Here is a 27,208-nt window from a genome sequence, read left to right on the forward strand (position 1 = left end):
TTCTTCCTTATTTTTCTCAACTCCATTGTATAGTGTTTTGATACATTTTATAATCATTTTTCTGAATTCCTTCTCAGGCATTTCCAAAACCTGCCCATCTTCCAGTATGGAGTGTAGGTCTACTTCCAGTTCATTTGCCTCAGTCACTTTGTCTTGTTTTTAGACATGTGCAGATATGGCCATCTGCTTCAGTTTTTTGGGCATCTTCATGGGTTATCTGTGACCTTAATACTCATATAGATATACATTTTGGTATTTTTCATGCTTTCTGATTGCCTCCAGGTAGATGTGATCAGGAAATGGGCTTCCCTTTTCATTCTTCTTCTTGAGAAATTTCAAGATGCCACTATTGGTCGTTTTGACGTAACTTAGGATTTAATTTTTGGCCTGTTTCCTTTTTTGTGTGCTTGTCCCACTCCACAATCCCCGTTAAGACCTTTTTTTCTAGTTGTAGACAGTTCAGGGCTGGCTGTGGTCGTTTGGTTTTAATTGGAAACTGTCTTTTTAAATTTCAAGGAGATCTGTACGCATGCGTAGTAGAACCCACTGAGGGTGGGGCTAGAGTGCCCACCAGCTCAGGCACCCCTATAGTAACCCGAATGGAGGTGCACAGACAGCAAGGGACCAATGAACAGCTACCAAAAGAAAAGAATGTCCACACCTTTATCTCAGTGGTTCTGCCAGGCGTCTGTGGCTGCTCCAATCCTTTACCCGCTTGGTCTCACCCAAGATGGCGGCTCCTCGAGCAGCTAATCTTCTCGAATTATAAAGCAATGGATTTCTTGCTGCTGCCACAAATTTCCCCAGCTGTAAGCCCTCCAACCTTCTAAATATTCCTTTATATGTGGTTCAGAATTCTGGGACCATCCCCTGAGCTTGCTTGGTTGGGTATTCTGTTTTGTTGATGGTGGAGCTCCTTTACTCCACTTCCATCCGATACGCCATCTTGTTTGTTCTCCATGTGCTCCCTCTTTAAATGGTTACACATAAACCATTTCTTTTTGATACAGTATTTCTTTATTCCTTCCATCTTCTTTTCACACTTTCTCATCATTCAATAACTTGTCCATAGAGTCTTTCAGTATTACAAGTTGAAGCCTGGATTTTTTCTTCAGTTATTTCCGCTTGAGAGAAGCTGAGTATGTTCTTAACTTTTGGTTTTCTAACTCTAGGTGTTTGCACATTTCATTATAATAATTGATTTTGTCTTCTTGAGCTGCCCTTTGAAAATTTCTGTTCAGCTCTTTTATGTTCTCATTTCTTGCGTTCACGTTAGCCACTTTATTACATTCAAGAGCAAGTGTCAGTGTCACTTCTGACATTCATATTGAATTTTCCTTTCCTGTCTTTTTAATGACCATTTGCTTTCTTCCTGTATGAGGTTCTTATTGTCATCCCATAATTCTTCTAGTCTTCAGTCATTAGTGTCTAATTCATCAATCTGTCCATGAGATGGCCTGCCTCTAAATTTAGGTGGGATATATTCAAGGTCATATTTTGGCTCTTGTGGATTTGTTTTTATTTTCTTCAGCTTCTGCCTGAACTTGTATATGAGTAATTGATATGGTCTATTCCACATTTTGTCCCTGGCCTTGTTTTGGTTGATAGTAGTGAGCTTCTCCATTGTCATTTCCCACAGATGTAATCAGTATGATTTCTATTTATTCCATCTGGTGAGGTCCATGTGTATAGTTGCCTTCTTTGTTGTTTTAAAAAGGTATCTGCAGTGAATAAATCGTTGGTCTTGCAAAATTCTATCATGTGATTTCCAGCATCATTTCTTTCACTAATACCATATTTTGCAGCTACTGATCCTTCCTCTTTGTTTCCAACTTTGCATTCCAATCACGAGTAGATAATGCATCTTGATTGCCTCTTTGATCAACTTTAGCCTCAAGAACTTGGTAGAAGTTTTCAGTTTAATCATCACTGACTTTAGTGGTTGGTACATAGATTTGAATAATAGTGGTTGTTGTTGTTGGTAAGTGCCATCGAGTTGGTTCTGGCTCATAGCGACCCTGTATAGGGTTTCCAAGGAGCAGCTGGTGAGCTTGAACTGCTGAGCTTGCAGTTCAAACTGATCTTGTAGTCCAGCTCAATTAACATCCAGCACCACACCAGGACCTTATAGGCATATGGATATTATTCTGTCACAGACAGCATTTTACTTCAAGATATATCTTAAAATGTTCTTTTTGACAATTAATGTGATGCATTCCTCTTCTGTTTATTTCATCCCACTCATTGTAAACCATATATGATTGTCTGATTCAAAATGACTAGTATTAGTCCATTTCAGTTCACAAATACCTAGAATCTTTGTGCATTCCATTTCAATTTTTCTAGATTTTTAACTTCTTACATTCCATGTTCTACTTATTAATGGGTGTTTGCAGCTATTTCTTCTCATTTTGAATTGTACTCCATCAGCATATGTTGTTGTTGTTTTTAAGTGCTGTGAAGTCAGTTATGACTCATAGCGACCCTGTACAGGGTTTCTGAGGCTGTAAATCTTTACGGGAGCAGAAAGCCTCATCTTTCTCCTGCTGAACAGCTGGCCATTTTCGAACTGCTGACCATGAGATTAGTAACCCAATTTGTAACCACTGCACTACCAGAGTTCCGTATCAGCATATGAAGGTCCCGAATACTTTATTCTAGTCACGTTATTATGATCAGTTTCACTTTGAGATGGAGGTTCTTCTGCAGTTGTATTTTGAGTGCTTTCCTACCTGGTACATCTCTTGACAGTATTATCTGACAGTATTTTGAATGCTATTCATCATATTTTCAACATCTGGTACTATATCTGAAAATGTTCTGCTGGTAATCATATGATTTCCATTCTGAAACCGTTTGCCTCTCCTTCTTCCTAGTCTGTCTTAGTCTGTAATCTCTGTTGGAAACTGTCCACAATGGGTAAACTTTCTAAATTCCAGCATCATGGAAACACACATGCCAGCTACCACAGTAGTACAAATGACAGATGAGTGGTGTATAAACATAACAAAGGCAACCTGTTTCCAGTTGGAACTCTAACCATCGGTATACTCACTGCCCCCGAGTTGATTCCAACACGTAGCAACCCTGGATGGGATTTCCGAGGCTACAGATCTTTATAGGAGCAAAAAGCCTCACCTTTTTCCTATGAAGCAGCTGGTGGTTTAAAACTATTGACCTTGCAGTTAGCAGTTCAGTGCTTTTCCTACAGCTCCACACCAGACTCCCAACAGATATTTGTTGTTGTAGTTTTTGTTAAGTGCCATTGAGTCAGTTCCAATTTATAGTGGCCCTGTATAAGGTTTACAAGGAGCAGCTAGTGGGTTTGAGCTGCCAACTTTTTGGTTAGAAGTCCATTGCTTACCCTACTGCGCCACACCACGACTCCAACCACAAGTATTTGCTGGTGTTGTTATTAAATACCATCAAGTCAGTTCAGACTCCTGGTGACCCTGTATGAGTTTTTGAGGAGGGTTTTTCGAGCAGCTGATAAAACTGCCAATCTTCCAATTTAAACCTCCTTGTGTTCCAGCCTATTAACCCCCAACACCACACTAGGACTCTGAAGCATAAGTATAAGAGTTGGGATTTATAATACATCATTTGGAGGCCACAGTTCAAACCATGACACTTCTTCCCAACTGCCAGAAGGTTCAGTGAGTCTTCTGTCTGTACTCCCATTGCAACTTAGACACTCCTGTCTGGTCGCTATTATTTGCCTTTATGCATGTATGGCTCTCCTTTTAGATAATGAATTTCTGGGGATCACTTTCCTTAAGCATTTTACACTGTCACACAAAACTGCTGTTTGTAGTTTCTTTAGTGTCATTTGTTCTTTCTCAAAAACCTAAATGTGCAGAGAAATATCAAAAACTAGTGTAGCAGAATCTGGGAGGAGACTTCAAAGAGTTTGTTGAAAGATTTCATTATCTTTTAGTTAAAATTTACTGCGAATTTTATGAAGTCCCTCGTATTTATTGTGAATAGATTTTATTTGAATTGGGCACCATCACCTGAACATTTTGGGAACGTACTGTTAAGAGGAAACAGTGAAAAAAAAAAAAAAATGGTTATATAGGTTATTGCTATGTTCCTTTCTCAAGAGACAGCAACAAAGCACAGGGTAGATCCTAGAAGCAGTCACTACGAATTTGCCATGCATCCTTTAAAACAGCCCTACTCAGACCCTGGGGTTCCTGCTTCTTAAAGCTGGCTCCTCATCCATAATTTTCTGAAAGAACTCATTGCCTAAGGCCAAATGTTCTCCACTAAGCTGTTCACCAGAATATTGTTTGACCTGAAGGTGATTACAGGGACAAGGTTCACAAGGACACCTGTGGGTAGAAGGCTTGGGTGGGTTCACCCTAATCCCATGAATCCTGGAATCTGGATTCCAGGAGAATCAATATGATTTTGTCATCTCATATCTTAGTAATCAGATTTATTATTGTCAGAATGCCCTCCACTTCCTCTGCCTAGTGAATTCCTGTCATTGACTTTTCACAAATTAGTGAAAGCAACACTATTTATGTGGGCCCTTCTCTGACCATTCCAGTTATATACATTTCCACAGTCTTGTACCATCCTGAATAAAATTGTATGCATATCTGTCACTCACTATCCTGTGATCCCTTGAAATTGAGGACCTTATACATTTATTCCATACCTTATCATAGTGCCTGACCTGAAGCACAATCTCAACAAATATTTTCTGAATGAAAGAACAGGTTGAAAAACCTTGGTAATGGGGAATGTGTTCAGTTGACGTTAACAGACTATCTTGCAATAGCCTAACATATAATAGTTTATTTTTTCTAAAATGGTGAGTCCAAGACTTGGCAGCCCAGGAACTCAGGCAGATGCTCAGCAGTATTGAGGATCTTAGCCTTTGCTTTCATTCCCCTTTGGCTTTTCTTTCATAAGCCTGTTCCTCTCATAATTGCAAGAAGGCCGTTAAACCTTCTGGCATCATGATTGGATTCCAGCTGGAAGAAGAAGAAAGACTGATAAGTGAAGGAGTCCAATACTACTGCTTCTGTCCCTTTCTTGTCAATAAAATAAAAGCTTACTCAGAGAATAATTGACACTTCCAAGTGAAGAAGGAAAGCTTCTGCATTACTTAGAGTGAATTTTTTAGCTTCCAATTTTTATTTGGAAACCAGGAAGACTGACATTCTTTTTAAGGTGGAATGCTGTTTGAAGACCTATATTATTCAATGAATGTGTATGGAAATAAAATATTATTCCATACACATTTCAGAACGCATATATACTTAAGCCTGTAGCATAGCCAAAGTCCTGGTGTGGCGCTGTGGATTAAAGTGCTGGACTGCAAAGTGGGTGTGAACCATAAGGTCGGTGGTTCAAGCTCACCAGCCACTCCTTGGAAACCCTATACAGGGTCACTATGAGTCATAGGGTAACAACTCAAGAGGGGATCTTTTTTTTTTTTTAAGGTTTTATTGTGAATTATGCGTTGGTTTACATGGGTGAACATTATCTTTACATTCATCCTATCATATTTTGTTTCATTGCAATGATCACAGTCCCCTGCATGCATCATCAAACAAACAAAAGGTACAGCCCACACCCTGCCCCCCAGCCGCCAGCCCACAGACCCTCTCACTCCCTGAGTCCAGAGTCCCCAGCCGCTCCTTCTGCCCACATCATAGCTTCTGCCTCCATCCCTAGTGTCACTGCTTCCCTGGACAGGGTCTCGCACTTTGCTTTTCTCCCTTGATGGTTCCAGGGATCTCTTCTCCTGGACTGCAAAATCAGCCACTCCCCTCCTTTTGTTACCAAACATTTACATTTACCTTTCCAACACTCACTGTCAGACCTGATAGTAATCATTCTCTATTGAACCACAGGAGTCCTTTCCCCCTCACCTTTTATCAACCCCATCCAGACAGATTGGAAACATTTCAGTGGAGATTCTACCTTTCCCTGTTTCCTGTGGAGCTAGGTTCCCTACCTGAGTTTTGAGTGTTGAACAACACAGTGGTTACCAAGGGCCCTTGTATAAAAGTTAAAAGCGGGCTCTGCCTGAGTCTTATTCTCTTACATCATTGTTGTAGTTGTTGTTGCTAAGTGCCTTCAAGTGGTTTCTGACCCATAGCGACCTTGTATAGGGTTTCTGAGGAGCAGCTGGTGAGCTTGAACCTGAACCACAGACCTTGCAGTTCAAACGGCTTTGCAGTCTGGCACATTAACCCACAGTGCCACACCAGGACTCCATCATTACCTCCCAGAATTTCTGGGTACACAACACACTGTTTGGCTTGATTTAATGGAATTAAGAGACTTCAGTCAGGCCAGTAATGCAGTGAAACAAAGGCCCATTAAGCTCATTAAACAAGGAGGCTTAATTTGAATATACATTTCAAAAAAGGAACCCATGTGAGATATGTATTTTATCCAGACCCTGCAAAGCCTTACAACAGGTGATGGTTGCTTGGTGAATGAATATTCTTTTTTTGAATCCTTCTACATCACCAATTCTGCTTTAGAAAATAGCTTACTAGTGTCCTACTGTAAATTCAGAACCCATCATATGAGCTAATACATTTCTCTAATCTGTGGAATATTTATCCTTAATGTGTACTCAAGGACACTCAGTACATATAAAGTTTAGAGATTTTGCTAGTGCTTATTAAATAATATGTTGACTGGTTAAAAAAAAAAAAGCTTCCTCAGAAATTGTACCCAGCCCACTTCCACATACAGTGGCACATGGTCACCCTGCATGGAAAGGTGATTAGTAGAAGGGGTAGAAAGTGGAGGCTACGTCACCTAACAACAGTGACTTATTATTATTGTTACCTTTTTTTTTTTAAAGGATTCATCCAGAGACATTAGAGAGGCTCTTCATGAACTCTTATGCTGTACTAATGTTTCAACCAAAGAAGGAATTCATCTTGCACTAGTGGAGCTGCTGAAAAATCTAGCCAAGTACCCTACTGATAGGGACTCCATATGGAAGTAAGGATTTGTCTTCTGTTGTTTTGCTTATTTGGCTGCTGAATCCTATAATACAAAAAATGCATAATGTTGTCATTCTGTGGTGGGATCATCATAAATTGAGGACATGGCCTTCAATTTTGTTCTCAGTTTAGAAACTTGATGCAATTTAACCAAACAGACTATCAGGAGTCTGATTCCTAAACTGAATATCACATTTTAATTATTTATTCCTTCTTCCATCCATTCATCCAGCAAATATCATATGTCTGTTTCATGTCTACTATGTGCCAATGCCTATGGTAGGTAGTAGAAGTGAGTCAGTTATATTGTCTTCCTCTCTAATATAGTGTTAAATACTTGTCTAATTTGGTTTTTTGTACCATGTACAAAAACTGTAGAGTACAAGCAGTGCTGGCACTTGATCTACAGCTGAACAGTTACAATCATTTTTTTCTCCTGGTTACTTCTAACTTTACACTGTTCTTAAAACTATTTGTAAAATTTGTGTTATTTATCACTATTTGAAGAATGACTTCCATAAATGTACTATAAAATGTGTCCTCACGGTTTTTAATGAGTTTATGTGAAGAGCTTGATCTATGTACTGTTTATTGATTTTCAGAAAGGTTTTATCAAATCAGATACATAAAAAATATATGAAAGACTAAAAATACCAAGGAGATATTGGTATTGCTGTAGGTAACATCTTTGATTTGTGTTTTTCTGTTTTGCCATTTCTTTATATTTTTTTTGTCCATTTCAGCTCAATTCACTGTGTATTTATTGAGTGGCTTCAGGAACACTGTCATTTGGGATGTGGCATTGAAGTGGGGACAAACATCTCTCTCAGTCCCTGTAGTTCTGTGGAGACACAGAAAAGATGATAAGTTCTGCTGAATGAAAGAGGTTGTTATGGAATATTACGTAGAACATTTTCCTAGCCTTACAATAAGGTTTTTGGGTCATTTGCATCACTGAGAGTATTTCTGTAAAGCTGTCTTTATTGGGTGATTATGGTCAAAAAACTCCTTAACCTTATAGTGCTCTAGAAGATACCTTTTGTAATTATCACTTAATTTTTTTTTTAAATTTTTCACATGAATAGTAGGTTTTTTTAAAAAAATCTATGAGAGATGGAATATGTAAAAATGTATTTAAAATAGCTGCATAAATCGAAGTTTTAACTGAGCTGGTTTATATGTCTTTGCTGCTGCTGTTGTTGTTGTTAAGTGCTGTCATGTCATGTCAATTCCAACCCATAGCGACCCTGTGTAAGGGTTCCAAGGAGCAGCTGGTGATCTTGAACCACCCACCTTGCAGATCAAATGACTTTGTAGTTTGATGCATTAGCACACAGTGCCACACCAGGACTCCTTTATGTATCTTTACCTAGTGAATCAAATTTTTGTTAAGCATTTGCTACAACCCAGTTACTGTGTTAGGTGTTGTGGAGATTTAAAATTGATTTTACTCCTCGTCCTTAATATCGGGAATCGAGAAAAGCAGTAAATACGTAAATAAGGAGGCTTTTAGACAGTAACAAATAACTGTATTACAAGTTTGAATTTTGAAGTCTAGCTTTCGAGAGCCCAGGTGTATAAGGGTCTATGAGGTGACCCAGTTAGTAAAAATTCTGTTCCTTATCCAAATCCTGAATGGAATGAGAGAGAAAATAAGGAAGTGATGATACCTGGAGGCCAAACTACAACTTATATGATGTCCCTGAGGCACAGTGAGTGAGTCAAGGGCTAAGTTGTTATTAGGTGTTAGTCATTTCCGACTCACAGTGACCTTTTGCGCAACAGAACAAACCACTTCCTGGTCCTGTTTCATCTCAAGATCACTCAAGCTGGAGCCCATTGCTGCTGCCACTGTGCTAATCCAACTCATTGGGAGCCTTCCTACTTTTCACTGAGCCTCCACTTTGTCTAACATGATGTCCTTCTCCAAGGACTGGTCCCTTCTGATAATATAGCTAAAGCATGAGAGATGAAGTCTCACCATCCAGGCTTCTAAGGAGCATTTTGGCTCTACTTCTTCCAACACAGTTTTGGAATTTTTTTCTAGCAGTCCATGACACTTAATATTCTTCTCTAACACCATAACTTAAATGCATTAATTCTTTCTACGGTCTTCCTTATTCATTGTCCAACTTTCCCAAGCATATGGAGCTATTGAAAACCCTATGGTTTGGATTAGGCGCACTTTAGTCCTAAAATTGACAGTTTTGCTCTTGAACACTTTAAAGAGGTATTGTGTATCAGATTTGCCTAATGCAATATGTCATTTGATATCTTGACTGCTGCTTCCATAAGTGTTGATAGTGGACATAAGCAAAATGAAGTCTTTGACAACTTCAATCTTTTTTCCATTTATCTTGGTCCAGTGGTGAGGATTTTTGTTTTCTTTACATTGAAGTGCAACCCTTACTGAAGCCTGGGATCTTTGATCTTCATCAATATTTAAAGTCTTCTTTGCTTTCAGTAAGCAAGGTTATATCATCTGCATGTTGCAAGTTGTTTCTGAGTCTTCCTCTAATGCTACATTCTTCATCATATAATCCAGCTTCTTGGTTTATTTGTTCAGTGTACAGATTGAAAAAGTATGGTGAAAGAATACAACCCTGGTACACACCTTTCCTGATTTTAAACCATTCAGTGACCTCTTGTTTTATTTGAATGACTGTCTCTTGGTCTATGTACAGGTTCCTCATGAGCACAATTAAGTGTTCTGGAATGCCCTGTCTCTGCAATAATCCATAACTTGTCATGATCCACATAGGTGAATGTCTTTGCATAATCAATAAAGCACAGGTAAACATCTTTCTGGTATTCTCTGCTTTCAGTCAAGACCCATCTGACATGAGCTAGTGATATCCTTCGTTCCATGTCATTGTCTGAATCCAGCTTGAACTTTTGGACGTTCTCTGTCAATGTGCTACTGAAGCCATTTTTGAACTATTTTTAGTAAAAATTTACTTGCATATGACATTAATGATATCATAAAGGGCTAAGAGAAGCCAGAAAATTCTTTGATAAAGGAGCTTCTACATAAAAGGAAACAATAGGACAAGATCAAGTACTTTAGAAGAAATGGCTTTCATACCTCTTAGGAAATTTGTTCATGTTCTTGAATTTATTCATGGTGTTTGTTTTATCTGTTTTCCAGACCATAGTAAAACCCCATCTATGTGAAACTTTCTTTAATCATAGTATCTCTTCTGCCTTAGACAGATAAATAGTAAGTAGAGTTTACGTATCATTTATTTGGCAGTTCTTTTATTTCAAAGATAGCCCTTGGTCATCTTTGTCTAAGGTGATTATAAACTCAGATGAAGGCAAAGTTTAAGATTTGTGTTCATTTTTAATTCTTGTACCTCCTGAAAGAGTTCCTAACAAAAAGTATTAAAGTGAATAGTTACCAGCAACTGCAGTTCTTCATCAAGTGCATGCCTGTAGACAAAATGCTAAATATTTAGTGAGTTCTTAACTAGTGTCAGATACTTGCTATGTTACCATACATTTATTATCTCATTTAATCTTTATAACAATTCTATGAAGTAATGATTTTTAATTACATTTTATAGGTGAAAAAAACTCACCTGCCAAAAAGACCAATACAGTTATTTAGTTTCATGTTTCAGATAGAATCTCTCTGACTTCATAATTTCACTGAGGATAGTTTTTGGAATGTTTTTAGCTGCAAATAACAGAAAATATGTTTAAAGTGACTTAAATGGTAAGGTCTAGTTGCTTTGCATAGCATGAAGTCAGAGATTGGTTTCAGGATTGGTTTCAACATCTCAACAGTCAGAACTTTAGGTTGATTTCCTGCAGTTCTCTTGGCTTTCTCTTGGTAGTTGCATGATGAATGCCTTAAGACAATATCTAGACAAAAACAAAGTGTATTCCCTCTCATGTACTGCGGCCTTCAAAAAGTATGTGGAAAAATGCCATTAACAAGTCCATTTGTTCATGAACTTTTTGAAGCCCCTCTTTGTGGTCAGGAAAACATGCCTTCAGAGCTCCCCAACTGACTTGTCTCTTGCTCCATTAACCAGAACTTGGTCACTTGACCATCTGAAAACCAGTCACTGGAACGTGAGAAGAGGATTGCTGTTATGGTTTTATATAAATCATGATTCAGCCTTCAGGCTGGGCTTCCCTTCTCTGAGCACTTTGCTGCCTACCTAACACCTAAATAAAACCAAGGTTTTCTTGATATTGGAAGAAAGGAAAAAGGACTGACTTTTGGGCAAATAAAAATTACTATTTCCCATATCCATCTCTTCTATATAACCCACTTTGTAGGTCCATAATAATTTGATAACTTAAAGTTGAGAGTTAGCAAAAATGGATGGATTAATGATTGAAGCCAGGTTTTCAGATTTTAATTCCTAGTACTTTTTAAAGCACTATTTAATTTATTGAAATGGATTTTCTCCTTGTTTGTTTCAGGTGCTTGAAGTTTCTGGGAAGTCGACATCCAACTCTGGTGCTTCCTCTGGTGCCAGAGCTTCTGAGCACACACCCGTTTTTTGACACAGCTGAACCAGACATGGATGACCCAGCTTGTATCCTCTATGCTTAAGACAGAACCTGCTGGTTTGGCAGGACACATTGACATCTGCTGTGTTGCTCTGAGTTGTTTTTTTTTTCATGACGTATTCTTTCGTATGCCCTGAGGAAACCTGGTGGTTATTACTCTTTCATTCTTGTTTTTATAGTAATTAATGTTTGCCATTTAATACTAATAATTTCTACCTTTTTATTGAGCACCTGTTATATTCCACATGGAATCCTGGTGGAGTGCTGTAGGGTAGACACTAGATGGCTAACCACAGTGGTTCAAACACCTATATAGGGTTACTATGAGTTGGTACCAACTCAGTGACACTTAACAATATTCCTCATACTCTTCATATGCTATAAACATGTTCTCATTGATCAGAAAACCTTAGAATGGGTATTATTCTTAGTTTAAGATAATGAAACTGACTGATAGGTTAAATATCTCTCCAAGCAGTGAATCTTGAAGATCAAAGCCAGTTTTCTTCCATTGTAAAGGCTGGGTTCTTTCCCCTATGTCTTACTCCCTACTTCGTTAGATCTGCTTCCTCAGTAGAGTGATGGACAAAGTTAGGCTGCTTGATTACTCTGTTGGGTGTATGATAGCCATGTGCAGCATGCCAGGCAACTGGGTTGTTTTCTACACTTTCCCAAGGTTCCTTGCTTTGCCCCATGCGCAGATCCTCAGTGAAGTTTAGAAGTATAGAGGTACTAGGATCAGACACATAACTGGTGATTGTGAGATCACTGTTGTATTCCCCCTAAATTCTTTTAGTTTACTTTCATAGTAACTTTGGAGAACTTTAAAAAAATACTTGTTTTTGATGTACCAGTTAGTACCTAACTTTGTGTTTACCTCTGAGAAAGGCACATCCTGGATCGTACTTAAAGTTGCAATACTATGGTGTTATTGATGGTTGTGTACCGTAAATCAGTTCTGACTCACAGTGACCCGGTATAGGGTTTTGAGGGTGTAAATCTTTGTGGGAGCTGAGAGTCTCATCATTCTCCGCTGGAGCAACTGGTGGATTTGAACTGCTGACCTTGTGGTTAGCAGTCCAACACATAACTTGCGATACCAGCGCTCCTTATGTAATACTATCACTGTGTGAAATTACGTTTATCAGAGAAGAATTTGCAGTGTAAGTGTTTGTACTAATATGAAAAGATATATTGAGGTACTCTGAGATCTGAAGACCCTTTCACATTAAAAAATTTTTTTTAGTGTGTGGGAACCTATTGTGCTAAGATACTTTCCGGGGTCATTCTGGAGGATTATATTATTCGGGAATTATGTTTGGCTGCAATAGAGATTGCCTCCAAATTGTAGCATAGACAAATTTTGTTGTTTATTTTTCTCTAATGGAAAAGAAGTGCAGAGGTAAGCAGGCTGTTGTTGGTATAGCAGCTACGTGTAATTCTCAGGACAGGTACTTTCTGCCATTTTCAGTTACCCAAAATTGTTGCTGGAGCTCTTATTTCAGGTCCAGGTTTTAGACAGACAGATAGAGGGTATATAGAATAAAATCAGTATTCTATTACTATGAAAGTAGGCTCTGCCATAGGGATGCATACAAAAAGTTGGAAGATACGTTTATCTTTTCATTTCGTCCTGCCTGATACCAAATTACTTTCCAAAGGAACTGTGCTAACATGTACTTTTATGGACAGTATATGAGAGTTTCTGTCTCTTGGCATGCTCAGTTACATCAGCCATTATTATTATTATTATTTAGGTTTTGTTTTGAATTGAATGATAGTTTACATGGGAGACCATCAGTTTTCCACCTTTGTTTCATTGCAATGATTACAATCTCCTCCATGCATTATCATTCAGCAGTATTTGAATGATACGCTGGGTTTTTTTGGGGGGGAAGGGGGATTTACACAAAAATACTCAGGAATATATAATAATTTAAACAACCCAAGAATATATTCAGCAAGCCTAGCTCCAGCATCAGCCATTATTTTTAAATAAAGAAATAAAAAACTTTGTTATTGGGAGTATAGACAGAGGGGGAAATGTACAAGAGGGCTTCAAAAAGTTTGTGAAAAAATTCCATTATCTTTCCCATAAACTTTTTAAAACCACCTTGTATCTCTTGTTCAAATGTACATTTCTTTGAGAATTAGAAAATGATGTCATTGAATGGAAATTTATTTGTGGGGCGATAGGATATCAGGTTCTGGCTAAGCTCAACCTTTTATACTTTCACATTGACTTAACCCACTGATCTACCAGATATTGCAGTTTTGGTTCTTATTTTCAATGCTGCTAAAACCTGTCCAACAATGCCAGCTTTGTTCTCAGATCACACCTTCAGGCACTATGCGTACCTCCGGGACAGTCTTTCTCATCTTGTTCCTGCTTTGAGGGTATGTTGAAAACATTTTTTTGTCCCTGGTTTAGTTTTCTAATTTTTGATTCTTTGTGATTGCTAAATAGCAAAAAGCAAAATATATATTCTCTGAAACCTCTTTTACTGATTCTCGCTCTCTATTGATTACTCTCTCATATCTTTTGTACTTTTTGTTTCTGTGGTGGTGGTGGTGGTTGTGTGTTGTTGAGTCTGTTCTGACTCAGAGTGACCCTGTAGAGTGTTTCCGAGGCTGTAAATCTTTAGGGTAGCAGAAAGCTGCATCTTTCTCCCTCAAAGTGACTGTTATATTTTGACTGCTGTCCTTGTGGTTAGCAGCCCAGTTTGTAATCGACTATGCTACTGTATCCTTTGCTTTTTAAGATTTATTTTTTAGTTTTGCTGGGTTATTTCTGATTATTTCATGTTAGAGAATAAAAATGAATCTGGACCAGTAAGATTGTGTTTTAGACTAAAAATTAAATAGTTGTATTTCAGCAGTTATTGTGAAACCATGATTCTGAACAAGTATGTTTTTATTTTTTAATAATGGAAATTTACTATTTTTAAAACCTAGAGATATAGAAGAAAAGAAAAATTTTAAATGGATCATAATGATGATAGTAGCAAACATGTACTAGATGCTGTGTGCTAGGGACGCTTTTAGCTCTTTATTTGTATTTACTCATTCCTACTGAGGTAATGTTAGATGACTTTGCATCTACATATAGTTGTGTGTGTGTGTGTTTGTATGCATGTATACACATATATACACAAGGAGCTCTGGTAACGTGGTGGTTACAAGTCAGGCTGCTAACCTCAAGATCAGTGGTTCGAAACTACCAGCCATTCCGTGGGCAGAGGATGAGACTTTCTGATCCTGTAAAGATTTACAGCCTCGGAAACCCTATAAAAGGTCACTATGAGTCAGAACCGACTCCATGGTTTACAACCACCACTATATACACATAAATACACACAAACATATATTTAAACTATAGAAGGTACTGAATGAGAACTCAAATCCTCATTGCCCTGCCCTCCCCATCCAGTTTTAGAAAGATAACAACTTTTAACTGTAGAATCAATGATTTATGTATAATTATCTTAATACATGAGAGTACTCTGGCTTTGTAGGATAAACACTGGGCTGCTAACCACAAGGTCAGTGGTTCTTGCCCACCAGTTGCTCCACAGAAGAAATATGAGACTTTTTGTTCCCACAAACATTCGTAGCCTTGGAAACCTTATACAAGATTACTATGCATTGGAACCTATTCAACAGCACTTAACAACATCCTAGTGTAAAGTACTTTTAAAGCATGATTTATAATAAAGATTGAACAAAGTTTTAAAATAAATGTGATGTGATAAATTTTAAGTCCTAATCCTATTGTTAACCCAGTTTTAAAATTTGTTCTTAAGTGCCGTTGAGTTATCCTAGCAACCCTGTGTAGGGTTTCTGAGTAGCAACTGGTGAATTTGAACTACTGACCTTGTGGTTAGCAGTCCAGTGTTTATCCTAAAGCACCATAGAAAATATCCTACATAATTCTCTTTTCTTCTCCTGGCAGCTTGTGCCTGTATTAGGCAGACCATTTGTTCTCTGTCTCATTATTTGTCTCTTTTCCGCTGAAGCTGGGAAAGAGGGAATAAAGTTATTTATAAAATCAACTAACCTCTTTGTCCTTTGTTTTGTTGGGCTCATATTTTTCCTGATTTCTTTATGATTTGAAAAACTGAGTCATAGGAATTGATAGAACCATAATGCCCACAATATTTGCTTAGTTACCAGGTAGGAAACTAGTGTCATCAGCCGTTTCCCCCAGCATCTTGCCGCATGAGGACCCATCCCAGCAGTTCCTGCAGCAGAGCCTTGAAAGGGTATACAGCCTTCAGCATCTGGATCCTCAGGGAACCCAGGAGCTGCTGGAGTTCACCATCAGGTAAGGTGGTCATTTATTTCCTTTGACTTAGTAGCAGTGATGTTACACTCAGCTTACTATTTTGATTTCTAGTGTTGCATTTTATTCTTGTTTTTCTGTATTGGCCTACCCTTACACATAGTATTATGTACCCCAAAATATGGGCGGTAAATCTTAACCTCAATGTCTGTGGTTATAATCTCATTTGGGATCAAGTTGTCTTTGTTTTGTTAATCATGCTAACAAGACATAATTAGTGTAGAATATGGTGATGGTTGTGTGCCATCTGTCAGTTCCAACTCAGAGTAACCCTGTATAGGGTTTTTGAGGCTGTAAATCTTTACGGAAACAGAAAGCCTCATCTTTTTCCCATGGAACAGCTGGTAATTTCAAACTGCTGACCTTGAGGTTAGCAGGCCAACTCGTAACTGAACAGTCATCAGTTCAAATCTAGCAGCCATTCCATGGGAGAAGGATGAGACTTTCTGCTCCCATAAAGATTTATAGCCTCAGAAACCATATGCAGGGTTGCTATGAACTGGAACCAACTCCATGGCACATAACCACCACTACCAGGGCTCCTTAGTATAGGGTGTGTCCTGAGTTAATCTCTTGAGATAAAAGAATTAAACAGTTGAGCAGAGTAGAGATGATATAAGATGGATGCCAAGACACATGGAGATGTCCAAGAAATCAGGAAGCAAAAGTTGAAGACTCAAGTACTTTCCTCTAGAGACAGGGAGAGAAAGGCTTCTGCTGGAGCTAAAGCTCCAGATTTGGGTTTCTAGCCTCCTAAACTATGAGAGAATAGAATTCTGTTTGTTACAGCTATCCACATGCAGTATTTCTGTTACTGTTGTTAAGTGCCGTCAAGTGGCTTCTGACTCAGAAACCCTGCGTAGGGTTTCTATTATAGCAGCACTAAATATCTAAGATGCAAGGTTTTATGGTCTATTTATATTTGGATTAGATTGTTGCTTGAGCTTTTTCAAAAGAAAAGCTCTTTGTTTTCATGACTGGATTGATGATTAGTCCAAAAATGGTTTTCATTTTTCTTACCTTATGTACTAGATAGGGTGAGTGACAAAATGCTGATGACTAAAACAATATGCATGTATTTCTCCTTCATAGGCAGTCCAGAGCAGAGGTGAACATCAGGGCCTTGGTTCTTTTTTTCAAGTTTCTTCTTCTTTAGCATCAAACAATCTCTGCATCACAGTTCAAACTCTTACTGTCCCCTCTGTAGGAAGAAGGACTTTCCAAGAAAAGGACATTACTTTCATCCCATGCTATTTTCAGACACTTCCCTGAAAGATGCACATTCCATTTAAGTCCTGTGGCCACATCTAGCTTCAAGGAGCTAGGAAATGTTCAGGCATACTTTGTTTTATTATACTTCACTTGATTGCAAATATTGTGCTTTTGTACAAATCTCAGGTTTGTGTCAGTCCTGTGTCGAACAAGTGTTTCAGTGTTCTTTTTCTAATGGTATGTGCTCACTTGTCTCTGTGTCACATTTTATTAATTATCATAATATTTGAAACTTTTATAATGCTATTGCACACTTAATAGACTACAGTATAGTGTAAATATAACTTTTATATTCACTGGGAAACCAAAAATTTCATGACTGACTTTATTGCTATGCTCACTTTATTTCAATGGTCTAGAACTGAATCCTGTAGTTTTTATTCTAGATGCCCAGTGCCCAGTTAACATTTAATGATTACTAGGAAGAAAGGGAGAAAGAATTTGGGGGACCAACCAGTAGTGTTTCCCATGCCTTGATAGAGTGGCCTAAATGATATGAGGAGAATTGAAACCCATTTGCTTTCAGCACCTAGCAATATTGTTTGCTCTTAAAATATAAGAAAATATGATATTAATTGTAGCTTGGTTGAGATCACTTTTTATTCTTTTCTGAAGGATACTGGTATAAGACATATTGAATCAATAATTCCTAATGGGTGGTTCCATTCCAAACACTGAGAAGCAAGCTTTAATTTAGATGCAGATCAGGTAGAGAGAATTCTGATCTCAACCCATATAGGGGAATAGACATTCATTCGTTTACTTAACTGAGTAGATACTCCGCCAGATGCTGAGAACAGAGAAATACGACGTGGTCTCTGTTCTCAAGGTATTCACTGTCTGTTACAGAACCCATATAAGAAAATCAGTGATTTTGTCAATGCTATAGTGGAGTCTTAATGTGATGCTGTACTGTAGATAAAGCACTAGACTGCAAGGTTGGTTTGAACTGTAAGATCGGTGGTCAAAACCCACCAGCTGCTCCTCAGAAACCCTATACAGGGTTGCTATGAGTAGGAACTGAGTCAGCAGCACTTAATAACAACAACAACCACATAGTGGAGATAACCTGTATGTGGAACAAAAGACTGTCACTTGAATAAGAGGATACTGTGGGGTTTTAAATCAGGAGAGGTGTGGATCATCATGGTATCCTTTCACCACACTTACTCAGTTTGTATGCTGAACAAATAATCTGAAAAGATGGAGTAAATGACGAAGAATGCAACATCAGGACTGGAGGAAGATTCATTATCAGCCTGCGATACACAGAAAGCACAACCTTGTTTGTAGAAAGCTTAAGAGGACTTGAGGCACTTACTGATAAAGATCAAAAACTACAGCCTTCAGTACATATTATACCTCAACATAAAGCAAAAATTCTCACAACAGGGTCTATAAGCAAAAGAAAAGATTAAAATAGTCAAGGATGTTATTTTACTTGGATCCACAATCAGTGACCATAGAAGCAACAGGAAATCAAACAACGTATTACAATGATGTCACTTTGAAGACTAAGGTGCATCTGACCCAAGACATGGTGTTTTTAGTCAACTCATATCATGAGAAAGCTGGACATTGAATAAAGAAGACTGAGAAAAATGTATGCCTTTGAATTTCAGTGTTGGCTAAAAATATTAAATATACCATGGCTCCCAGAAGAATCAACAGATCTCTGTTGGAAGAAGTATAGACAGAATGCTCCTTAGAACTGAGGATGGCTAGAGTTCGTCTCATGTACTTTGTACGTGTACTAGTCCCTGGAGAAGAACATAATGATCAGTAAACTAGAAGTTCAATGACAAAGGGGAAAATCCTCAAGAAGATGGACTGACACAGTGACTACAATAATGGGGTAAAGCATAGGAGTGATTATGAGAATGGCATAGGACCAGGCAGTGTTTCATTCTGTTGTACATAGTGTCAGTATGCATAGGAACTAACTCGATGGCACCTAAGAACAAACTAACAACATAGTGGAGGAAAGTATAGGTGTTGTGGAAAAACAGATAAAAGTTTCTGACCTGTCAGGGAAGGTGAGGGAAACAAAGGAGATGACACTTAGCTAGTAGTTCTGTTGTAGAAGAGAATTCCAACTGCAGCAAACATCTGCAGAGCTAGGAGGCCTGAGGGAAAATGGTCTTCTCACAGAACTGGGGTGTTATAATGTAGTGGTTAAGTGAATGGGACTTTGAAGTCAGACTGATAAGGTTTTCAAGTCTTAGTTTCACCACCTAATTATTATTTGATTTTAGAAAACCTTGTTCAAAATTCATGTGTAAAAAACAAAGTTAGAAAACAAACAAGATGGTGGAAAGGATAGAAGTGCAGAGAGGAGCTCCGTCAGCAAGAATACAGAATACCAGACCAAGCAGGCTCAGGGGAGGGTCTCAGAACTCTGAACCACATATAAAGGAATATTTAGGAGGTTGGAAGACTTACAGCCAGGGAAATTTGTAGCAGAAGCAAGAAATCCAGTGCTTTCTAATCCAAGGCACTCATTTGCTCCCAGAGCCACCATCTTGAGCGAGACCAAGTGGGGGAAGGATCAGAGCAGCCACGGATGCCTGGCAGAACTGCAGAGATAACGGTGTGAATTTTTTTCTTTTTTCTTAATCTGTTAATTGGTCTCTCGCTGGCTGCCATGCACCTCCATTCTGGTGAATAGAAGGGGTGCCTAAACGTGTGGACACCCCACCCCCACCCCGGAGGGTTCTACTACACATGCTCACAGATCTCCTTAAAATTTAAAGGCACAGTTTCCACTTAAAACCAAATGGCAGTGCAAAATGGCCACAGCTGGCCCTGACCTGTTTATCACTAGGAAAAAGGCATTAACGAGGGTTGTAGATTTAGGAGACAGACTAAAAACGAAATAGGCTGAAAATTAAATCCTGAGTTATGTCATAATGACCAACAGTGGTATCTTGAAATTTCTCAGGAAGAAGAGTGAAAAGGGAAGCCCATCCATCTCCTGATCACATCTACCTGGAGGCAATCAGAAAGCATAAAAATTACCAAAATACACATCCATCTAAGTATTAAGGCCACAGATAACTCCTGAATATGCCCAAAAAACAGAAACAGATTACCATATCAGCACATGTCCAGAAATGAGGTAAAGTAACTGAGGCAAATGAGCTGTAAGTAGACCCACACTCCAAAATGGAAGATGGGCAGGCTTTGGAAATATCTGAGAAGGAATGCAGAAAAATGATTGTAAAATGTATCAAAACACTATACAATGGAGTTGAGAAGAATAAGGAAATCAGGAAAGTGCTACAGGAACAATCAAATAAGATAGAGCATTGGAAACAATTCAAAACCTACAGAAAGAGGTCTCATTGATTAATAGTAGAATATCAGAAATGGACAATACACTGAATGGGCAAAGAAGTAAGTAGAATTTAAGAGATAGAAGCCAGAACTAGTGAGTTTAGAAGATAAATCTCTCAACACTACTAAGATAGAAGAGCAAGCACAAAAAAGGATTTTTAAATATATCTGAAGATAACCTAAGATTCATGTTGGACAATATGAAGAGGAATAACTTAAGAATTATTGACATTCTAGAACAGGAAGAATCACACAAGTCCACAGAGGAAATAGTTGAAGAGCTTCTGGAAGAAAATTTCCCTAACATCCTGAAAAGTGAAAAGATAAGCATTCAAGAAGAAGCTCAACAAACCCCAGGAAGGATAGACCCTAAAAGAAATCCACCAAGACATATAATAACCAAGCTCTCCAAAATCAAAGATAAGGACAGAATCCTGAAAGCAGCTAGGGAAAAGAGAAGTGTAACATACAAAGGCAAGCAAATAAGATTAAACTCAGTTCTCTCAACAGAAACCATGCAGGCAAGAAGGCAATTTGTTGTTGTTGTTAAGTGCTGTTGAGTCGGTTCCGACCCATAGCAACCCTGTACAGGGTTTCCGAGGGTGTAAATCGTTATGGGAGTAGAAAGCCTCATCTTTCTCCCGTGGAGCGGCTGGTAGTTTCGAACTGCTGACCTTAAGGTTCGTAGCCTGATTCGTAACCACTACGCTACCAGAGCTCCTTAAGAAGGCAATAGGGAGACAAATATAAAACTCTGAAAGAAGAAAACTGCCACCCAAGAATCCTCTACCCAGCAAAGCTGTCAATCAAATATGATGGTGTAATTAAAACATTCCAGGATAAACAAGAAGCTAAGGGGTTTTGCCAAAGCCAACCCTGCTATGAAAAACATCCTAAAGGCAGTTCTGTGGACTGAGAACCAACAAGAACACACAACAACTACAGAGTGACTTACATGGCAGCATCAACCTGAACTCTCGACAAATGGAAGAGTCAAAAACAGACTATAATTATAAGAACAGAGGATCTGACCAAACAATTACAATGTGAAAGAAGGTAAATGGAAAGGAACAGAGATCCATGTGGTGAAAAGATCAGCTAGATTACAGGATAAAATAGACTGTTTTAAATGGAGGGAAGAGTTAATGGAATATAAACAACGGTGAGGTTGGGGTTGGGGGGGTTAGTTTTGGTGTTGGGGAGGGGTATACAAAAAGGGGGAGGAGGCGGAAGAACAAGATAGATAGGGGAACACTGACACAGGTTTGCATGGCCTAAGTGGGACAGAGATAAATAGTGATGTATACAACCTTGGAACAACAGGGCTCTATGATGCAGGGATCTAGGCATAGCTTGAAGAGGGGAAATAATACTAAAATGCTTGACTGTCATATGAATATTGGTTTCCCTTACTATTATAAAATAGACACTTGAATGGAATAGAAAGAAATGTCGGGAAATATGATTACAGAAAACTTGTAATCCCGGCTTCAGCCTATAACTGATTGGAATACCTAAAAGTGAAATAGGCCTCTTGCAGAGCCTTTGCAGCGTATAGGACCTTAGGTGGAATCCTGAGTCCCATCCAGAACCTTCTGAGGTGGGACATTCCCACTAAAAAGGACAAGCAGAACAGCCTGGTACAGCTAGAGCAACAGAAGATAATATCTTCAAAGAACGATCATCAGGAAAAACCCAAAACAAAAATGTCAGTATGACTGACTACTACAAGAATAAGCAAGCTGTTCGTCAGGAAGCCATGAAGGCAAGCAATCAAGTTCCTTCAGGACAAACTCCCATCTAAGACTGAAACTCAAAGGAAACACATGAGCAGGCATGTAAGCTTGCTGGCAACCACATTGGTCTGTTGGTGAGTAGAAGAGGGAGAAAGGCAGCAATGAAGAAATGAGCTGAGTTCTACCATGGTCCATAGACTCTCATTGACCTTGAGATGAGAGTGAAGAGGAAGGGCTGTTTGGTCCAAATTGTAGTGAGATCTAGGGACACCTGAGCCCATGGACAAGGACATAGCCACAGAGGACTAGAGCTGAGAGTGAAGTGTCCAGCTGATATGAAGTGAGGGGAGATGCACAAGAACACCCAAACTTGCAGATAGTACCCATTTGACCTAGCCTCGATGGCTTGATAATTAATCAGAACTCAACTAGAGGAAGATAAAAAAGAAAACGAAAACAATTTTTGATAAAGTAAACAAGGGTAAATTGCTATAATTATGAGGATAGTGCAAGACCGGGTAGTGTTTTGTTCTGTTGTGCATAGGGTCATCATGAGTCAGAACTGACTAGATGGCACCTAAACACCACCACCACTGAACCGGGCCACCAAAGGAGTTTCACCTCCTGCCATGATCAGGAAGCTGCCTATTGAATAAGTAATCCACTGATAAAGCTACTGGATACAGACCAGACTTACACTTTGTCTCTCTTTCCACTTCATTCCACTAGTAAAATTCCTAAGGGTGTCTGACTACCTAAGTCACAGAAGGATCTCAAGGAACTCTGGGAAATGTAGTTTCTACCTTTGTACTTTTGCAGTAGAGGAAGGTGTATCTGATGAAGACTGAAATAAAGTGAGCCAAATCCACAGTGTAGGTGCCACACGTACTAAACTGTTTTGAGTGCTAGTTTACTCACTGAGGGGACTTGATCACTAGCTGGGTACAGGGGTGGTAGTGAAAAGTAAAGGATGATTCTCAAGGTTTGGCTTGGAAGACTGGGTGGTCTGGTAATGTTCTAGTTGCTTGTTTAGTCAGTTCTGACTCCATGTGTGTCAGAGCAGAACTGTTCTCCATAGCCTTTCAATGGCTGAATTTTTTGGAATTCTTTCTTTCAAGGCACCTCTGGGATATACTTGAACCTCCAACCTTTTGGTTAGTAACCAAGTACAGTAATCATTTACATCACTCAGGACACTTGGTGCTAAACTGTTTGTTCATAGATTATCCTGTTTATGGGTAAGGGTTTTTTACGTAGCAGAGCAGCTCCCTTTCTGTAGTCCTTTGAAAATCAGCTCTTGACATAAGGATCTGTAAAATAAATTAAAAATTTAAAAAACGAGTTTTTTAATTTTTAAGAAGTTTAAATATTGGCATACCACTGTGTTTTGTTGCTGATGTGCATTTGGTTGATATTTGCTGAGTGCCTTCTGTGTACCAGGACGAATACTCTAAGCTAGGGTTCAGCAAACTGTAGCTTTGGAACCAAATCCAGCCTGCTGTCTATTTTTGTGAATAAGCTCTCATTGAAATACAGCCATGGTCATTTGTTTAGTTATTATTGATGGCTGCTTTCATGCTGCAGTGGCAGAGTGGAGTAGTTGTACTGAGATCAGATGGATTGCAAGGCCTAAAATATTTACTTTCTGGCCTTTTACAAAAAAGTTTGCTCAGCCCTGGTCAATCCACAGCTCTGTAAACCAAGATTCCTGTCTCCTTTGTACCTCCTGTGAAGTAATGTCTAAATCACATTGTTTCTCTTCTGTTCCTATACCAAAATGCTTTCTGTTGGAGGCTACTATCTGAGGTTTTTGGCCCTGAGCCCAAGAAAATAAACTTTACTTCCTGACTTGGCTACATCTAAATAAACATTTAGGTTCTGGCCCTGGCAGTTTTTGTCCTAGTGACAACAAAGCAAACATAATGTACAAAAAGCAAGACAGTTTGGTCATCAGCTGCAGTGCTTGTTGTTAGTAGGTGCTTAGTAGACACCTGTTGTGTTGGTTTGAGTTGCCTTCATAATTTCGGTTTTTTAAAGTAATCATCCTCCTGGGCTTTCCTCCTAGGCTGTCAGATCACTGTTCTGGTTCTGTGGGCACCATATTTCAAGCTAGAGCGCATTCTGAGGCGGAAAGAGCTGGTAAGGGAAGCAGTAGTTACTGAAGGCCTTTATAAACATTACTGCTGTTAGATGGTGTTACTATTTTACAGAAAAGAAATTGAAATTCAGGGAAGTGAAGCAGTTTTCTCAAGGTCAACAGAAGGTACCAGTACAAATCAGAATTTGAATGTAGATTTGTCTGGCTCTAGAATCCATGCTCTATGATATTTACAGCAGTGCAGGGATTTCTGTATCAGGCTTGGGATAGGAACTGATGATCTCTGGGGATTTTTCTAACCTATGATTTTTATAGATATTGAAAAGTAAAATGTTAGTTGCAGGTTTATATGAAAGATTAGGACTAAGGTTATGTATTTATTACTACTAGTTTAAAACTAGTAAGCGTCTTCCTTGTTAATGTCCTTTGCTGTAATCCAGGCAGCCTTTTAGTCCAACCAAGATTTTACTTGATAAAACATCTACTGTAGTTCAGTGAGACCCCTGGAAGATGATTTTTATTTTACCTTATTTTTTTGTTTCTAGAGTTTGATAGAATACGTTGTCTTCACTCCTGTATCTTCATTAACTTATAAAAGTTCTGTTTTTATTGAAAACTTTAATTATGACAACTTAACCAGAAATGAATACTTTAAGATTTAAGATGGAATTTTCTTTTGGCTATAGCTCACTTCTAGTCATAGAGCTGCTCTTCTAAAACCCTGTATCGTGTTGCTATGGGTTAGAATAAACTTGAAGGCACTTAACAACAACAACAACCAACAGTAAGAAGGAATTGCTGTCCTTGAAATAGCCAGACCTGTTAGCTATCAAGTCTTTCTATGTATCACTCTTCTAAGTTCTTAATGAACATTACTGCATTGAATTTGAGAATAATTCCATGAGGTTTACCCCATTTTCACAGTGACCAAGAATATGCCTGGTGAAGGAGCTGGGATCTATTTATTCAGTATTTTTTAGTATCCTATGCAAGGCACTGTGCTAGACAGGAGAAATAATAATAAACAAGACACAGCCTCTGCTGTGAAGTATCTTTTAGCCTGGTGAGGGAAATAGCTAGGTAAAGTTGAAATGCACAATTTTATTTTTCACAGATTACAATCAACTAATGGCAGTCAGCTAATGTATAATATTCTGGTCAGTTGTCTTAATAATTATAACTGAAGGCAGAATCTACCTGGAGAGGAAATGGATTAGATATAGGGCTGTCTTTTGCAAGAGAGACATCAGAGATGTGAAAGGGAGAGGCTAGTTGGCCGCCACAATGTGAGTGTGTTTACCTAATACAGGAAATGTCATTGTGCTGGGTTCCCAATCCGCTCAAGTCACCCAAATTCACAAGAGGCACATAGAGTGATTTCTTCAGTAACAATGAAGATAACTCCATCTAGAACCAGATTATTTGTGCTCCTTTCCTGGGTATATCAACAAGTATCAAGGTACTTACTGGTTGTTGTTGTTAGGTGCCATCGAGTTGGTACCAATCTATAGTGACCTTATGCACGGCAAAACGAAACACTACCTGATCCTGGGCCAACCTCACTACTGTTGCCTCACTTGAGTCCATCAATGCTGTGACTTGTCCAATCCATCTAATTGGCGGTCTTCCTCTTTTTCTCTGACCCTCTGCCTTACCAAACATGATATCCTTCTCCAGCCACTGGTCCCTCCTGACAATGTGTGTGAAGTATGAGAGACGAAGTTTGGCCATCTTGGCCTCCAAGGAGCACTCTAGCTGCACTTTTTCTAAAACAGATCTATTGGTTCTTTTGGCAGCCTATGGCACTTTCAATATTCTCCTCCAACACCATAATTCAAAGGCATCAGTTCTTCTATGGTCTTCCTTATTCACTTTCCAGCTTTCACATTCATATGAGTTTATTGAAAATACCATAGTTTGGGTCAGGAGCACCTTAGTCCTCAAGCTGACATCTTTGCTTTTCAACGTTTTAAAATGTTCCTGTGCAGCAGATTTGCCTAATGCAATATGTTGTCTGATTTCTTGACTGCTGCTTCCATGAGTGTTGATAGTTGATCCAAGAAGAATGAAGTCCTTGACAACTTCAATCTTTTCAATTCTTTGATAAGAATGTTGTTTATTGGTCCAGTGGTGAGGGTTTTTGTTTTCTTTAAGTTGAGATGTAATCTATACTGAAGGCTGTGCTCTTTGATCTTCATCAGTAAATGTTTTAAGTCGTCTTCACTTTCAGCAAGCAAGGTTGTATTATCTGCATATTGCAAGTTGTTAATGAGTCTTCCTCCAATCCTGATGCCATGTTTTTCTTCATATAACCCACCTTCTCAGATTATTTGCTCAGCATACAGGTTGAATAAGTATGGTGAAAGAATACAACCTTGTCGCACACCTTTCTTAATTTTAAACCATTCAGTGTTCCCATGTTCTGTTAGAGCAACTACCTCTTGGTCCAGGTACAGAATCCTCATGACCACAATTAAGTGTTCTGGAACACTCATACTTTGCAATATTTTCCATAGCTTGTCATGATAGTATAACATAAAATCATACAGTCATCAGAAAAAAATGAGATGGCTCTATATGAATGTTTTCTAAGATGGATTGCTAAGTAGCACCTCCCCCCACCCCACCCTCTCTCCTGCTAGAAAATGAAAGAAAGAAAACAGTTTTCATATGTATAGCGTATCTCTGGAAGGATTTAAAAGAAACTGATGGTGGCTTCTGAGTGGCAGGGCACAGCAATATGAAGGGGGACTAGTTTAATTGCATATTCTTTAGTACCTATTGAGTATTATATCTTATGTATTAAATATTCAAAAAAGTATAAATCACCATTAATGCCATCTCCGAAAACGATTTATTTCTGCATATACGTCCTGGTTTCTTGTGTCTTTACCTTTACCAGTTGTGATTGTTG

General features: G+C 38.6%; 1 protein-coding gene across 1 annotated transcript in view; it reads left to right on the top strand.

Annotated features, from left to right (window-relative positions):
- The window catches only part of INTS4 (integrator complex subunit 4), a 169,032-nt gene that overhangs the window by 101,069 nt on the left and 40,755 nt on the right, over window positions 1–27,208 (top strand). Inside the window, exons 12-15 of the mRNA XM_006864991.1 lie at window positions 6,839–6,981; window positions 11,421–11,536; window positions 13,774–13,907; window positions 15,677–15,834. Of these exons, the coding sequence (XP_006865053.1) occupies window positions 6,839–6,981; window positions 11,421–11,536; window positions 13,774–13,907; window positions 15,677–15,834 (551 nt within the window). The remainder of the gene's footprint in view (window positions 1–6,838; window positions 6,982–11,420; window positions 11,537–13,773; window positions 13,908–15,676; window positions 15,835–27,208) is intronic.

This window comes from Chrysochloris asiatica, unplaced genomic scaffold, assembly GCF_000296735.1.
Source record: "Chrysochloris asiatica unplaced genomic scaffold, ChrAsi1.0 scaffold00074, whole genome shotgun sequence".
In the NCBI taxonomy this organism is placed as follows: domain Eukaryota; kingdom Metazoa; phylum Chordata; class Mammalia; order Afrosoricida; family Chrysochloridae; genus Chrysochloris; species Chrysochloris asiatica.